Source organism: Manis javanica, chromosome X (assembly GCF_040802235.1).
Source record: "Manis javanica isolate MJ-LG chromosome X, MJ_LKY, whole genome shotgun sequence".
Taxonomy (NCBI): domain Eukaryota; kingdom Metazoa; phylum Chordata; class Mammalia; order Pholidota; family Manidae; genus Manis; species Manis javanica.
Window position 1 is genome coordinate 44763976 of NC_133174.1, and position 14965 is coordinate 44778940.

At 54.9% G+C, this 14965-nt stretch overlaps 1 protein-coding gene and 1 non-coding gene across 6 annotated transcripts; both read right to left on the reverse strand.

Annotated features, from left to right (window-relative positions):
- Positions 1-3353: 3353 nt before the first annotated feature.
- Positions 3354-10746, reverse strand: LOC108405378 (melanoma-associated antigen D4-like). 5 transcript variants are annotated; one of them, XM_017673518.3, is made up of 13 exons: positions 10590-10746; positions 9429-9636; positions 8318-9151; positions 7818-8021; positions 7656-7719; positions 7358-7437; positions 6883-6974; positions 6188-6267; positions 6050-6092; positions 5571-5633; positions 4491-4605; positions 3732-4162; positions 3354-3553 (listed from the first exon to the last, which is right to left on the reverse strand). In XM_017673518.3, the coding sequence occupies exons 2-13, from the start codon at positions 9633-9635 to the stop codon at positions 3544-3546; spliced, it is 2223 nt and encodes a 740-aa protein (XP_017529007.1). In that variant the 5' UTR covers position 9636; positions 10590-10746; the 3' UTR covers positions 3354-3543. The 5 variants fall into 5 exon arrangements, with proteins under 5 accessions (XP_017529007.1, XP_017529011.1, XP_073083531.1 ...); XM_017673522.3 differs by having other exon boundaries at positions 10451-10702; XM_073227430.1 differs by having other exon boundaries at positions 9429-10292; positions 10451-10702.
- On the reverse strand, positions 4841-4970 carry LOC118969394 (small nucleolar RNA SNORA11). Its single transcript, XR_005057333.1, has one exon. It is a non-coding gene; the product is annotated as a small nucleolar RNA SNORA11 (small nucleolar RNA).
- Positions 10747-14965: the final 4219 nt, after the last annotated feature.

Below are 14965 nucleotides of genomic sequence, written 5' to 3' on the forward strand. Positions count from 1 at the left end.
TTTGATTTGCATTTCCCTCAATGATTAGTGATGCTGGGAATCTTTTTCAGGTGTATGTTGTCCATCTGTACGGCTTCTTGGGGAAAAAAACTGCGTATTTAAGTTCTCTGCCCATTTCTTACTCAGATTATTTGTTTGATTTTATGGTGTTGAGTTGTATGAGTTCTTTATGTGGTTTGGTTATTAGCCCTTTATTGGATATATCACTTGCAAACATATTCTCCCATTCAAAGGTGGAATCGCAAACTAAGGCAGGTGGCTTGGCAGGGACTGCTGTGTCACCTCAGGTGTGAGAGTCCATTTTTGACATACATGCTGAAGCGCGAGCATGTCTGGGATACCGTCAGGGTGTGTAGGGACAGTGCAGCGTCATATTTGAAGTGTGCAGTGGTCCTGCAGATTTGCATCATTTTTATGATGCTGGTTCCCAAGTAAAGGGCACTTGTAGTATGGAACCATACAGAATTGGAACCCAGGGAACTTGAGAGCAGGACTTTGGATGAGTCCCTTCTTCTGCCTGGTCCTCACTCTCCTCACTGGAAAAACATGAGGGGGGGTTGGAGCAGGGGTCCTGGTGCTGCTACATTCCCGATACCATCCAATCTCTACTGCTCGGTGCTGTCATTGAGGCTGTGAGGTGGGCACTGTAACCCTGACTGTGAAGATGAGGAAATGGAGGTTCTGAGGTGAAGTGACTTGCCCAAGGTCAAGGGACTCAGAGGAGCAGGGAGAGGCGTCAATCTCAGGTACGTTCCAGAGCCCCGTTCCCCCACCTCAGACATGTGTGGAGTTGTGGGGGGCACGTGTGCCTCCTGTTTGCAGGCTGCTTTACCTACCAGCTTTCATGCTCAGGCCACGGCAGCTGTGAGCAGCTGCCCTGGCATCTGGGCCGGGCAGGGCTGCACACCTGCTCCTACCCCTCTTACTCAGGTGAGGGCACTGAGCCCCAGAGAATTGATGGGACTAAGAAAGCAGACCCACAAGACCTCAGAGCCAGGGCGCCCTCAGAGTGCATCTAGTCCAAGCCTCTGCTGTGAGAGGTGGGAACATGGAGGGCCAGAGAGAGATAAAGTTGGTCCAAGGTCCCTTGTGGAGGTGGTGGCAGAGCTGGGTCAGAGACCTCAGGCAAGTTGTTTCCCTTCTCTGAGCCTGTTTCGTCCTGAGTGCCATGGAAACAGTAAGCCCCAGAGAGTGAGATGGAGTGAGATAGTGCACCAAACACACCAGGCCAGGGGCCTGAGGAGGATGACAAGGACGACAGGGAGGAGGAGGAGGAGTAGTAGGAGGAGGAGGAGGAGGAGAAGGAGGAGGAAGAGGAGGAGGAGGAGGAGGAGGAGTATGGATGGATGCCTAGGAAATCGCCAACCTGATGTCTCAGGAGGCTGGGAGGGCAGCGGCAGGCCTTAAAAGCCTAGGATGAACCACAGGAGCAGGGAAGCCATGAGTGGTAGCCTTCTGGCTTAAAGAAGGGAGACGGAGGGCTGCAAGGGCAGCCGGGGTGGGCGAGAGAGGGGGGATCATCAGAGAGCAGTGAGAGGTTGATGTTTCACCACCACGACACTGTCAGCACCTCGAAGGCAGTGGCAGCCGACCTCAGTGAGCACAGCACACATTTGGCCCTAGAGGGTCGTGGGCTTTAGGCCCAGCTGGGGACCTACCTTGCAGTCACATTTGTCCTGTGAGTGAGGATGTGGCTGCCTCGCAGTTGACCAGCTTGACCTCCTGGAGAACCCAGTGTGTGTGCATTGCCCGAGCCCTCCCTCCTTCCTCCCTGCTCCTGAGACTCCCTGCTCTCTTCCTCCCAGCCCACCCTGCTCTCAGCACTTCCCCCTGCAGAGTGGGGGGGGGGAGGAGCGGGCCCCTGATGAGGCTGACTGGGAGAAGGCCACTGGGTGGAAGGGGGAGAGTGCTGCACGCCAGGAGGACTGGGCAAGTGGCACCCTCTTTGGCACTGCCTTTTCTGAGGGCTGCTTTCTCCCCCTTTCCAGATAAGCTGCCATAGCTTAGGTGCCCTCTGCACACAGTGCTCAAGCTCACACCCGTGGCTTGTGGTGAGAGCCCCCACCCTCATCCGTGAAAAGGCCTGTGCCTACTGTGTGCACAACAGGGTCCCAGGAGGATCCCGGGGAGAGAGCACCAGAAACATCATATATCCTTCATCCTTCCCCCACCCCAGACCATGCACCTGGAATCCTAAAGGGAAGGGCACTTAATTTTTGTCAGAATCACAGTGTCCACGTGGCTGAGCACAGACCCAGCAGCAAGGGAGACAGGAATCACAGCCCTGGCCAACAGGTGGAAGGCCACCTGAAGCCTTTCATTAGGGGGTCTGTACAGAGTCAACTTCTTGGGGGCGCAGTGTATGCAGTCCCACAGGACCCTGCACTTAGAGGCCTCCCCAGCTGTTCAAGGCTCTGCTGTCGCTCTCCTGGAATTCTTAATTTTTCAGCAAGTTACCCACATTTTCATTTTCCAGTAGGCCTAGCAAGGAATATAGCTGGGTCTGGGTCAGGATCGAGGTCTGGCTGAGAAAGGGGAATCCCTTTTTGGGGAGAAGTGGCCAGGGAGCGCAAGGGCTCTTACACTACTCTCCCCGTCCTCGTAACCTGAGACCTTGTCCTCCCAAGCTGTGGGCATCTCCAGGGGACCCGAGAAAGCTCTAGACACTGCCCTTGCCTGCTACCATGCCCTTCCCATGGGTGCCAAGTGTCTCTCGCTCTCTGTCGTCCACGTGAGGAAGTGTGGGCCTAGCTTCATCCCTGCAGAAGTCACCAGCCCTGGAGCCTCCCAATAGTCCTTGGGGCCTGGTCACAGGCAATGGGTTGTGGAGGTCTGCGTGCTACCTTGCTTTCATTAAATGTAGTCTCTTGGCAAGAAGCTCCTCCTTCTACCAGCTGGAGGGGTGAGCATGTCTCTGTGAGGCCTACCTCACTGTCCTCAGGACTCCGACTCAGAGATGAGGGCCACAAGTTGTGCGTGGATCATGAGGGAAGGGTTTCAGAATGGTGCCTTCAAGATGGGGCGGAGGAAGTGGGTCCTGGTGGGTGCTGGTGGACCCTGTCCCTTGCTGGGGGGGGGCATGGTTGGCACGAACCCACAACCCTCCACCCCATCCTGTCTCCCGCCACCCCCCATTGGTGTCTAACTGGGGCTGCATCGTGTAGGAAGTCACCTAAGTATTCGGACTCCTTTGGAAACTCATGGTCTCCGCTCAGCTGGCACCTCCACATCCCCCAGACCCCCAGGCACACCAGCCTGCCCTTGAGGCAGAGGTGGGCCCCCTTGTCCCAGAGTGCCCGACCACCTGCCACTCAGAGTAGCACGTGTGCACGTGAAGGAGGAAACGTCTCAACTAATTTTGCAACTTTAATGTTAACACTGATAACCCAAAACGTGAGCACGACAGAAGAACACAATGAAAGCAGGGAGGGCAGAGAGCTTCGTCTTGCATGCCATCTCCGATGGGCAGGTAGGAGCTGCCTCGAGTGCTACGTCAAGAAGGACTCTGAGGAGGCACTCTGGCTGTGTGACTGCTGCAGTTCATCAGCGCTGTCTGTAATCACAAGACACAGAGGCAACCAGAAAATAAATAGACGTGACACAGTGCGGGACATGAAGAACAGAACCGCGTCTTTCCAATCTCATGCTCCCACCCCAGCCCCGGCCTTCCCTTGACCGCTCACAGCCCCTCCCCAGCCCTTCCCTCAGAGTCACATCTGTGAAAACCTCACTGGATCCAAGAGAAGAAGTTGGCGCTCGTCCTGGCGGCATTTCTGGTGCGGATGGTGGAGCTGGTGCTGGGGCCATCTAGGGTGCTGGTGCTGGCCCCACCATTGGTGCCACTGCTGAGGCCAGCTCTCCAGGTGGTTCCCCTATTGGCACGGTTGCTGTTCAGAATGTACTGATGGTATCTGGCCCAGAAAGCAAAGGGGATCCTGGCCCAGGCGTCGCCAAAATCTCCATCCTCGTCCCAGGTCAGCAGCTCCACCTGGATGTCGTCCCAGCTCCACCGTCCAATCAGAGCTTCGTCCCCGATGTTCATCTGTGCCCTCATCTGGGCCCTGACATGTTCCTCAGCCATATCCACATCCATCATCTTGAAAGCATCATCCACAGCCTCCAAGAAATGAGTCTTCCAATCCCGGGGGTCCCGGTTCTGATACTGCGATGGAAAACAGCACCCATCCCAACAGCTACCCCACATTCACCCTGGCACCAGCTTCCTGCCACATGCCCTCCCGCACGCCTTGCCTGATCACGATAACAGCAAAGAGCACGGGAATCAGGCTCCTATTATCTGACCCAGACATGGATTTCTCCCCATCCCGCACCCCGACTACATCGGTGAACTTGTGTGGGTTACTTACGAAGCTTTCTGAGCCTCAAGATCCTCATAGGACAAATGGCAGGAGGAGGTCGTGACCAAGAAACAAGGAAGGTTGGGAAGTGCCAACCCCAGTGCCCGGCCCCAAACAGAGGCTCTCCATTACCTGGGCGATGAATCTCAGCACCCTCATCTTGCTGGTCTCGTGGTGGGCTCGCAGGCCCCAGACGAATTCATACTCAGGTGGGCTGCTATTGGGGACCTTCTTGTATTCCAGGTACCTCAATGCAAGAGGATAGCAAGCTTCTGCTTCCAGCCAGGCTGACCTGTTGTTGTGCTAACGGCTCCAAGGTGGCACCTTCCCAGCCCCGAAGCTGCAGCTTGGCCCTGGCCCTGCAGCCGGTGCCCACTCCCACGCTCACTCACTCCCAAGGGGCTCTGCCTCCTACATGGAGGCCTTCAAAGCCTTAGGCCCTTGGTCCTGCCCAGAAGCCACGTGGAGGTGCAGGGGACACTGCCTGTAGGGTATTTGTTCATAGGAAGGCCACAAGGTTTGCACCCCTTGTTACAAAAAACCCAGGTTCCTGTTGGGTATGTTGTAAACAGAGGAGCCATTTCTTCAGGCCCCCTGCTCTGAGCACAACCCCCAGCCCCACCCCTGCAGGGTTTTGCCAGTGGCTGAGACCTGGGACAGTCTACCATAGAAAACCACTATAAAGGGGAGAAACAGCCAACCAAGAGCAGTGTACTATGTGCACGCCCGCGATTGTGTGTGTGTGTGTGGGGGGGGGGGGTGGCAAGAGTGTGTGCTAGTGCACCCATGTGAGTGCACACCATATTCTCCAAGGTCCAAGCACACAGGGTGGGCCCTGGCCAGAAAGTCAGGAGGGCTAGGCCCCTGGCCCGAATGGGCCTCTGGGGAGCCATGCTCAGACTTCCACTCGCTGAGCCCAGGTTCCTGAGATGTAAAGCAGGGGAAATTCTCATACAGCCTATGGACAGGTGCCGAGTGAGATGGTGGTTGTGACCCACCTGACACCGTGTTCTCAGTCACCTTGTGCTCCTCTCCCCCAAGCCTGCCCAGGAATTCTACTCTCCCCAACAGTCACATAACCCCCAACCCCACTCACACCAGAGGCACCCATCCCCCATCTGCTAAGGTACAGGACGGGGAATGGCTTCCTCAGCAGACCAGCACACGAGGAACACACGACTGTGAGCCAAAGTTAACTGGGTCAGTACTTACTTTTGCTTCACAAAGTCTTCTGTAATGAGCTTCCTCAGATCGCCAAGGAATGGGTGCCTCACCCTGCGAGCAAGGAAAGGAATCCATGACTAGAGACGTGGCAGTGCCCAGATGAGGGCAGGGGCACTCCCCAGCAAGATGGAACACTCCCCAGTCTGTGGGGCAGCCCGATGGAGGCCTGGACATGCAGCAGAGGCCAGAAGGCCACTTGTCAGAGATAGCCCCAGGTAGGGGTTTCCTGGAGCCCCTAACTCTGATGCTTCCTCTTAGATCTCTCATTTGGGGACAGAGAGGGGACATGGAGCAGAGGGGCTGAGAGTTCAGGACCATTTCCCCATGCACCCCGGTGAGACCCTTTGCACTCTACCTCGTCCAGGATGCCCGCTCCCCTACACCAGACCCCAGGTTATTGCAATCCTGGGGCCTCTTGTGCCCAAGGATCACACTGAGGGGCGGGAGCAGAGAGAGCCCAATCATACCCAGGGCGCAGTCCCATCTTGCGTAGGGCCTCCCAGAGGACAGCTGGGAGAGGAGATGAGGTATAAAATTTTAGCACACCAAGGTGACACTGTGGGTGCCCCCCACCCCTCCCCCTAGCCGCGGGTCCAGCCACTCACCCTCGCTGGCACAGTTGCCATTCATAAAGATGACTCCCAGAATCACCAAGAGGAGACTCAGCCTGGGAGTGTCCTTGGTCCTAGAGGCGTAGAAAGAGGGATGCTGTCCAGCAGCCATTTGCCCAAGGGACTGCAGCCGGCTCACCCGACCAGCCTCTCCCAGATTGCTTGGCCACGGGGCAGTTCTTCCCACTCTGCACATGGCTTGCTACCTGATCCGGACAAGTCATTCCTCCATCTTGAGACTGAATCACTTCATCCATCAAATGTGGATGCTAACGCCCCCTCCCAGGGTTCTGCCCAGGACGGGGTGAGGCAGGGTGCAAATGTTTGGCAACGTGCGTCCAGAGGCACATAGAGACCTGCCCTGCCCTGCCCTTCGCACCTCAGAAGTTACACTTGGTGTGAAGCTTGCCTCAGGACCACTCTGCCAAGCCAGGGCCAGGTACTTAGGAGGAAGAGACAAGTAACAAGAAGCCCGCTTTCCTAAGAAGGTTGGGGGTTGGCCGACAGGGCAGGGGTGAACCCCTGACAGCAGCAAGGCCTCCCCCCAACCCCCCTTCCCCCTGCTACTACCCCTTTCATCCAGTAATCACTGGGCACCGCAGTAACTGTGGGCAGTTCTGAGCTAGGCACTAAAGGCCTGTTTTCCTGTTTCTCTTCAGGAAGGCCACAACCCGCCTGCCCTTTCTCACTTTCCCAGGAGGCGAGCTGAAGAATCCCGCGTGCAGACAAGAATGTACAGGTGCTGTTCCTTGTCAATTTCCTTCAGGTGGATCCCAAACTTCTACATGGGGGAGAAAACGGAACCGTGAGATCCAAAATCCTTGCTGGGCGTTCTGCAGGCAGTCACGCAATTCCCTGCAGGAACTTTTCCTCAGTGGAGAACCCAAAGTCCTGGGGGAGAACTGGAGGAGAGAGGAAGCGAAGGACCTGTCCCGTTGGGAGCTGTGGCCCTGGCCGAGGCCCCAGGGACCCACTTCACCAGACAGACCACAGATGCTCAGGCAGCACGAGGGCAGGAAGTATGCAGTGCGTGGTCCCGGGAGGACAGGCTAAGGAAGGCTTCCAGAGCAGGCAGTACCGAAATCAGGCCTGGAGGGGCTGCAGGGTGCAAGGCTTCTCAGCCGCTCGTCCCACAGGGCTGCCTTCCCCCATCCCCACGCCCACCTTTTCCAGAGTGTACGTTGCTCGCTCGATGATCTCAGGGAAATGTTCATCATATTCTCGGATCACGTCCTTCAGCATGTCTGCAAGAAGGGAGATGGGGGAGAGCCCCTGGGCTGAGCAGGGGCCACAGAGGTGCAGCCCCTGGGGCGGCCCTGCTGAGGGGAGCACAGTCAGGACCCAGTCCTATGCAAATGGAGCGATGAGCCGAGGCCTGGTGGGTGGGGTTGGTGATGGGAGGTGCCCAGGGTAGGGCTGTGGGGGGAGGGCAGAGCTCAGGGAGGGGGCACAGGTTGCCCACCTGAGCGCTTGATGGGGATCTTCTTGTAGTCCTTAATCATCAGATATTTCACCAACTTATTTGCCTGGAGAGGAGGAGCACATGGGGAGAACAAGGCATGGACGGGTACCTCGATGAACTGGCCTGAAAACAAGGAGGGAGGTGGAGCAAGGGTAGACCTACCCTCTCTTGTAGAAGGGCCACGTTGCGCGGCGGCAAGCACAATACATGCCTTGAGGGCACCTGGGACTTCAGGGCCACCGGGGGCCGAGGGGCCATCTGAGCCCGCACTGCCAGTGGGGGCTGTGATGCTCTCCAGGGCGGTGGGACCACAGGAGGCTCTCTCTCCTCCTCGCTGCTCTCATATTCATCATCCAGGTGCTTGGACTGAAGCATTAGAGAGAGGAGACCCGGGGCTACCAGGCTCACCATGCCAAAGCGCCCACACACATCTTACCCAGAGCAGGTATTGGAAATAATAGTAGTACAGATAGTGGATGACATGTGCTGAGTGCTTACTAGGTGTCAGGCACTGAGCCAACCTCTTCGCTCTCCAGGCCTGAGCGTAGGGACCTTGTGCAGTAAAAGCATGCTAGCAAACTTGTGTTGGAGAACCCTGAGGAGAGGGGAGGGCAGAGAAAGGAGGGGAGCAAGGGGGGCTGGAGAGAGAGGGGAGGTCTCACCTTCTTGGTCCTCTTGCCTCCCATCCTGGCCCAGGGCTCTGTGCTGCACTGAGCAGGGGCAGCTGCACCTTCAGGCTCAGGGATGCTCGTGGCCACCTTGGCCTTGGCAGCAGCGGCTGTCACAACATTCTGAGCCTCTACCCACCGAGTCTTGGCGAGAGCCTTCCCAGACTTGGTTGTCTTGGGCCGGGTGGCGGCCCCCTCCGTGGCAGATGCTGCCTGGGCCCCCCCCGAGGAGGCAGCACTGGGGCCCTCGGTGGCAGCCTCTTGGGCTGGGGCGGGTCTCTTGGGGCGTGGGAAGGCCATGCCACTGACACCTGCTGGCTGGGTGAAATTAAAGATATCGTTCTGACCCAGGAAGGCTGTCTTGGGCCGCAGGGCATCCCTCTCACTGGCACATGGAGCCGGAGAGAAAGCACAGGCAGTACTCGGGCCCCCACTAGCAGCCTTCTGGGCCTGCGAGGCTGTCTGGGGCAGGGTGGAGGTGGCTGTGGGCCCAGGGGCGGCCATCTCTCTCTTGACTAGCATCTGGGAGATGCGTGGAGAAGCAAGGGGTGCCTCAGGGGTGGCTGCCTGAGCCTCGGCCGTGGATGTCATGGGCTGGGCACTTTCTCCTGGAGCCTGTTCTTCAGCCACAGGGTGGTTGGCGACCACCTGATTGTAGGTGGCACGGGCAGCGGCGGCAGCAGCTCGAGCGGTATGGTTGGAGGCAGCGGCGCGGGCTACGTTGGCAGCCCGGGTGGCCGCCTCACTGTCAAGTGCTTCTGGGTCCAGCTGAAATGCCTCCATCAGAGTCCTGGCCAGCACAGGGTTTTCCAGTTCCCAGGGCTCATTCTGCAAGGGCAGAGAGAAGGCTAGGGGAAGGCAGGCCACTCTACACTAGCATCCTGCTCTCCCCGCGCTGGCCAGCCTCCTCCTGGCTACCCACGAGGCCCGGTCCCAGCCCCAGCCCTCTTTCTCCCAACAGCACAGGGGTGGCTGGGGGGAGCTGGGCAGTCCCTTCCTGCCCAAGCCCTTCCCCTTCATCTCCCCCTCTTCTCGTCCCCTGGCTGATTCAGAGAGCGGGCTGGGGGAGAGCCAGGGTCAGCAGGTGGCCGACAAGGGGCCTCACCGATAGGATGCGAAGGCCTGGACCCAGGCTCCCAAAGGCTCTGAGGATACGGACGTCGAAGCTGGTGAGGGTGCCGTAGCCTCCAAAGGCACCAAATTCCTCATAGTCGTTTCCTTCCATCTCTTCTTCCCCGACTTCATCGCTACCCTCCTCCATGTCTTCAACGTTGTAGCTTTCGGGTTCCATGTGGTAGCTTCCCTCAGCCATGCTGGGGGAATGGGGGTCCCAAGGAGAAGAGAGCCCAGCCTGAGGGCGAGGCTGAGGCCTCCTCCGGAACAAGGGGTGGCATCTCTCAGGAGGTGGGGGTAGCAATCACCAGGTTACCAGGCAGTGTGGAGCATAGGGTGCAGGGGGTGGGGTGGCGCAGGTAGACTCTGTGAGAGGCAGAGCCCTAGGGGAGGGATGGAGGAGCTGAGGGCCCCACACTGAAAGGGGGGGTTAAGGTGGACAGGCTCGCCACCCCAGCGGCTAGATTTGAATATGGAGTGGACTGGTGGTCTTGCTTCTGAAGAGTCCCAAGGAGGGTGTATTGAGAGAGGGAGAAACAAAGGGCTTCAATCTAAAGGGCTGGAGCACGCGAGCAGGATGAAGGGGCAGCAGATGAGATGAGAGGGCTCAAACAACGGGGACCGCGGGAAGCTCTGGGAAACTGTGTCCCAGGGACCCCTTGGCTGGGTCCGGGTGGGGATTCAGCTGATCCGGATCTAGGTTGGGCTCATACAAGAGCGCTAAGCGGGGAGGCGGGCTGGCACTGAGTGACGCTCGAACTGGAGCGCTGGCAGTCTCAAATCCCAGGATTGCGACGCCAGGAATGGGGCAAAGCGGTCAGCTCGGTTGGAGTGATCTAGGAGTGGTTGGGGTGACCTAGGAGTGGTTGGGGTGGGGAGGTGGGGCCTCCATTTTAAGGAAGCTCAGCACCCACCGAACACGCGGGTCGGCTACAGGGATTCGGATGAGGGCTCCGGTGTCAGGAGGGCTCGGATCCGGGAGGCTGGGTCTGGTGGCGCGACCGGGGCTCCTACCTGGACCGTGGGTCTAATGGGGCTCGGCTTCTGAGTGCTTGGGCTTTGTTCAGGTCCGGGTGTGGGGGTGGGGTGGGGAGGCCGCAGCGTGCGGGTCCCACTCGCTCTCTCCCGGTCCCATCTGGGGCTGGATCCCTACCTTCCCTGGGGCTCCAATGGCGTCCGTCCTCAGCACCAGGAACCCCGCAGCCGCGCCCTCGCCTACTGCTGCCAGCACAGCAGCTCCGACCACCCCGCCCCTTTTCTCTGCGCACCCCCACCTCCCGCAGCTGGGTAGTCTGCGCATGCGCGGACCCCTCCCCGCCCCCAACTCCGGCCCGCTTGCCTGCCTGCCCGCCCGCTTTCCCAACAAAAGCCCTTTCCACCGGGTCCCCAGAGCGCATGCGATTCCGCGTGTGGGTGGGCGGGGCGGTGTGTGGGGGGGGTTCTCCTTCCCGCCAGACTCCCCTCACCCGCCGGGGATCGCAGGCGCGCGCGCGCTCACACCCTGTGGCGCACTTCAACCCACCCAATCGTCTACCCCCGGTGCCCCCACTTTTGCACAGTGCTTCTCATCCCTGCCCTCTCCCCTTGCCCCTGAGCTCCTCCAGCGTGGTCTGGCAGGCCAGAGGATGCCAGTTCCCTTTGTGTTCCCCCCTCACCACCCTTCTGTCTGGCCCCCAGCCACACGGGGAACATCTGCTTCCCGGCTACTCTTCATGTAGCTGGTCCATCACAACCCCATGTGTGCTGGGGCTTGTCTGCCTCTCACAGCAGCCCTGGGAGGTGGATGCCAGCATCCCCATGTTACAGATCGGAAGCTGAGGCACAGACACATTGCATGAACTAGACATGGCCACGCAGCCAGGAAACCGAAAATGCAAAATGTGGGCCTGAGTCTTCCTCACTCCCAAACCCATGTTCCACTCGAGCTGCCCTGGGGCCTGAGGCACCCTCCCCTCTTCACTTTGAGTGGCTGATCCACCCACCGCCACCACCCCTACCCTGTCAACATCTGTCTTCAACAAGCAAGGTTTGTGTTCTGTGAGACCTAACCTCATGCTCTGCACCTGGGCAGACACAAGTAGAGGCCCCCCCAGCCCCACCCTCTGCCTACTCCCCACGGCTCCATTCCGGTGTGGGAACTGCTCCTTGAGGTCCACTCCCTGCCCCGACTGTCAGGCTCTTTGCCATGAGTGGCACAACACGCTGACCCTGAGATCATCCCGGTGCCCTCTGGAGCGGTCAGGACAATCAGGCACTTGTGTGTCTGAGCCACGGCAAGGCCTGATGCAGAGTAAACATTTGCCTGGGTTCCTTCTAGGGCTGGTCCAGGGACAGCTGTGGTCTTGTGGAAAAAGAGCCTGGGCTCAGCTTCAGCGTTCCAGGGACGGGGTGCGGGACCAGTCAGCCACTAGCTGTGTGAACCCACTAGCGTCGCTGGACATCTCTGAGCCTGTTCCTCAATTAAAAAAAAAAAGAAAAAAAAAAGCGAGAAGCACAGGGAGCACTTTACTGGGGTCCTACCCAACACATGTTGCTCTGCTTCCAGCACGACTAGAGAGACCGCCTTTGGAGGCAGAAACTGCTATGTTCCCACCTCAAATGGAACCTGTACTTTTTACAAAAACCATAGTGCATTTTTACATTCGTTTTTATGTCAGTCTCTCCAGGACTCCTGTATATGAATGGGAGCTATGCTAGGACCACAGCTTTTACTCTCCAATGGCCAATATCAATCCCACCTGGCTGGATGGCTTTCCTCAGCTGCTGTGTTGCGTAGCAACTCCCCTGTCAGCTGCCTGCTTCTCTTCAGCCCTTCCCTTAGAACACGTTTCTGTGGAAGGTGACCAGACCCCAGAAGTGAAAGCCCTGGCAAACCATGTATACGCTATATAACTGTATGTGTTAATATGCTATTAACACCCAAACCTACCACCCCAGTCTGAACTTTGCCCTTGAGATCCAAATCCATGTACTCCCTCACGGACATGAAATCTCCAGTTGGAGGCGTCAAGGGCTCCTCATAGCGAGTCTGTCTAGATCTGATCACTTGGTATACCCACCCACCCCCACCAGAATTCGCCTGCCCCCCGTCTCTCTTGTTTTTAAACCTCCTGTCTTCACAATATTAGTAAATGGGGTCATCATCCACACAACTACTCATTCCAGAAAATGGAAGTCAGCCCCCACCACTCCCCCTGTCTCATTTACTGCACCAGATGGGAAACTTGTGCGGCTCTCTCCCCTACATTAGCCCCAGCAAATTCTAGTCCCATTGGCCTCTTGGCATTCTCAGCTCTTTCTCCTTGACTCGGGCTGTCCCCCGGGGACCTGTTTGTGTTTAGTCTCTCTGTGCTGCAGCCTGTAAACTCTCTCCAGGCAAGAAGTTGGGGGAATTGGGCAATTTGAGGGCTCCTTCTCCCAGGGATCACTGTCCTGTGTGGTCCCATGGTGCCTGCACGCAAAGCTTTATAGCCTTTTTGGCTTCTTGTAGGGCCCTATAAGGTGGGAGAGTAAACCAGGTTACTGTTAATGCATCGTGGCTGGAAGCATGATGATACTTACAGATTTTTTTTTAATCAACTTTTTTTTTCACTGAGCCTTGTGCTTTTAAGATGCATCCAAGTTATTACAAACACCTAATCCATGATCTCCATATATGACGTTTTTCCAATTTGCTACCCCACGGATTTTTCCTTACTCCTAAGCAAGTATAAAGCCAGAAAAACAGAATCATTTAGAGGACTGAATGATTGTTAAAGATAACAGTTACAGTGCATGTCTCATCAAAAACAATCTAAGTCATATGAAAGTGGCATAGCACCTTTAAACTAGTGAAATAATAATTGTCAAGGCAGAATTTATACTCAGTGAGTATCTGAGTGAATGAAGAAACTTTTCTCATATATACCAGCATTGAAATAGTTTACTGTCCGTAGATAAGTACCATAGGAATGTTGAAGGATATCCTTCAGGCACACGAAGAATGTCAGTAAATAGAAATATGACCTACACAAATGAGTAAACAATACTCGAAATGGTACACATGAGCATAGATATAAAATATTTATTTCCTTATTTTTAAAAGTTTCTTTATAAGTTAATTGTCAGAGTGAAGCAAAAATCCTTAAAAGTTCATTGCAGTTGTAAGTTACGTGGAATTAATTCTTGGACTACAATAGCACAAGGATTGGAGGGAATATAAGTATACCATTGTAAAATTCTAAATCTACATGTGAAGTGGTAAAATATTACTTGTAGGTATACTATAATAAGTTAAAGAAGCACTGAATATAAACCTTAATGTACCTGTCTAAATAATTATGGCTAATAAGCATACATGGGAGATAAATGGAATCACGACATGCTCACTTAATTTAGCATAAGTCCTAAAATGAATTAAAAAAAGGACAACAGACAGACAAGCAAAGAGAAAACAATACAATAGTTTTAAATCCATCCATATAAATTACCACATTAAGTAGAAATTGCCTAATGCACCAATGACAAGGTAGAGATTGACAAATTGGAATCCTTTTTCTTTTAAATAGACTTTAGCTTTTAGAACAGTTTTAGGTTCATAGCAAAATTGTGCAGGAAGTACAGATCCATCCCATATACCTCCTATCTCTACACAGACACAGCCGCTGCTACTATCAACATCCTCCCCCAGAGTGTTATACTTCTTAATATCAGTATTACTACATCAAATACATCAGCACATCATGGTCACCCAAAGTCCACAGCTTACATTAGGGTTCACTACTAATGTTGTCCATTCTATAGATTTGGAAAAATATATAATGTCATGTAAGATACAGAATATTTTCACTAGCCCCAAAAACCTCTGTGGTCCACATACTCATCCTTTCCTTTCTCCTAAGCACCGGCAAATACTGATTTTTTTTATTTTTTATTTTTTTTAATTTTGGTATCATTAATCTACAATTACATGAAGAACATTATGTTTACTAGGCTTCCCCCTTCACCAAGTCCCCCCCACATACCCCTTAACAGTCACTGTCCATCTGCGTAGTAAGATGCTGTAAAATCACTACTTGTCTTCTCTGTGTTGCACAGCCCTCCCCATGCCCCCCACGCACTGTACATGCTAATCGTATTGCCTGCTTTCTTTTACCCCACCCTTATCCCTCCCTTCCCACCCATCCTCCCCAGTCCCTTTCCCTTTGGTAACTGTTAGTTCATTCTTGGATTCTGTGATTCTGCTGCAGTTTTGTTTCTTCAGTTTTCCTTTGTTCTTATACTCCACACATGAGTGAAATCATTTGGTACTTGTCTTTCTCCGCCTGGCTTATTTCCCTGAGCATAATCCCCTCTAGCTCCGTCCATGTTGTTGCGAATGGTAGGATCTGTTTTTTTCTTATGGCTGAGTAATATTCCGTTGTGTATATGTACCACATCTTCTTTATCCATTCATCTACTGATGGACATTTAGGTTGCTTCCATATCTTGGCTATTGTAAATAGTGCTGCGATAAACATAGGAGTGCATGTGTCTTTTTCAAACTGGGCT

Bases quoted from the DNA above. Each gene is read 5' to 3' on its own strand.
- LOC108405378 (XM_017673518.3), bottom strand. From the start codon at position 9,635: ATGGCTGAGGGAAGCTACCACATGGAACCCGAAAGCTACAACGTTGAA. The intron at 7,720-7,817 runs GTAGGTCTACCC...CCTCCTCTCCAG, and splicing joins TGGCCCTTCTACAAGAGAGG to GCAAATAAGTTGGTGAAATA. The intron at 6,093-6,187 runs GTGAGTGGCTGG...CTCCTCTCCCAG, and splicing joins TGGCAACTGTGCCAGCGAGG to CTGTCCTCTGGGAGGCCCTA.